Raw genomic sequence first — 1,396 nt, 5'->3', positions numbered from 1 at the left:
TTACCTACTCAAGGGAAACATTGTTGGGATCCAGGTCCTTCCCTGTGCCTTGATGGACGACCTTCATGGACAGGGAGAGCTTCAGTTTCTCATCTTTCATCTGCAAAGCAAAGAGATGGAACAACAGAATAAATGGCCACGGTTTTAACTAATTAACTCTCAGGGTATTTTATTATAATTAAGGTTACCTCTTTCCCAATGAGCTTCACCCAGACTTTGTCCCCAACGTCRACAATCTCRGAGGGTTTATCCACACGGCAGGCRGACATGTGAGWCCTGTGGACAAGGCCTGGGAGAGAAGAGAGAGAAAAAATCCTCAGATTTGCCSTACTAACATCAGTTTTCAAAGTGGCTTGGAGCAGATAACCCTCCAGGATGTGGAAACAACGTATTTTTCTACCATTCATAAATTACATTGAAAAATTAAGTGCTTTTCATCTTCAGCTCATCCTTTTTTTCATTTCCATACAAATAATTCTCCACTGAACCTCAGATYTGCAGTTTCCAAAGTGGCTCAGAGCAGATAATCCTTTGGTGTGTGAGAAAGAGTTAAGAACATGAATATGTTCTTAAATTAATTAAGCAATTAATTAAATATGTTCATAAATTAAAATTAATAAATTAAATTTAATAACCTAAATAATTTAAAATTAATAAATTTAAGTAGTAAACAAAATAATAATAAAAATAAATTAGATTCAAGAATTAGTAGTGTGTATTTCATCTTCAGCTCATTCTTTTTTAATTTCTATTTCTGAGTGTGGTTTACAATGTACACACCACTAGCAGGGCCGCACAGTTATAAGTAACAAATACGGATAATAAAGGTACTTATAAATAAATACATTTATTTTCTCGATGGTGCTCAAAATTTTTTAACTAAGACAGGCCACACTGCCCCAAACTAGATTTTAATTTGGGTTATTGACACATGGGCAACAGGGTTCTGCAGAGAAATCTGGGAACAAATGACAAAAAACCTCCACTAAAATATTCTCATATTACCAAAAACTCTTCACCAAACTATTCTGAAATTACCAAAAAACCTCTACCAAAAATATTCTGAAATTACCAAAACCCTCTACCAAAATATTATGAAATTACTAAAAATCTTCACCAAAATATTCCGAAATTACCAAAATCCTCCACCAAAATATTCTGAAATGACCAAAACCTCACCCTAAGATACCCCAAAGTTACCAAAAATCTGAGGATTTTTTGGTATTTATGCAAAAATCCATCATATTCTAAATCTTTTCCTTTAATTCTGAGGTCACTGCTTGGCTTGAATACACCAACATGAACCTACACCAGAGACACAAACCTTGCTTCCTGCAGCCTGGGATTCKGATAAATGCCCCATAATCCGTCACTGCAGCAACCTGGGAAGAAAATC

The 1,396-nt window shown here is 35.1% G+C and overlaps 1 protein-coding gene across 1 annotated transcript in view; it reads right to left on the bottom strand.

Annotated features, from left to right (window-relative positions):
* Positions 1-4: 4 nt before the first annotated feature.
* The window catches only part of ZCCHC17 (zinc finger CCHC-type containing 17), a 2,921-nt gene continuing 1,529 nt past the window's right edge, over positions 5-1,396 (bottom strand). Inside the window, exons 3-5 of the mRNA XM_057387336.1 lie at positions 1,325-1,382; positions 189-289; positions 5-100 (exon numbers count right to left, since the gene is read on the bottom strand). Of these exons, the coding sequence (XP_057243319.1) occupies positions 5-100; positions 189-289; positions 1,325-1,382 (255 nt within the window). The remainder of the gene's footprint in view (positions 101-188; positions 290-1,324; positions 1,383-1,396) is intronic.

The sequence above is a fragment of the Malurus melanocephalus genome, unplaced genomic scaffold, assembly GCF_030028575.1.
Source record: "Malurus melanocephalus ecotype Western Australia unplaced genomic scaffold, MMel_1.1 scaffold_1192, whole genome shotgun sequence".
In the NCBI taxonomy this organism is placed as follows: Eukaryota; Metazoa; Chordata; class Aves; order Passeriformes; family Maluridae; genus Malurus; species Malurus melanocephalus.
This window is presented reverse-complemented; position numbering and strand designations above follow the sequence as displayed.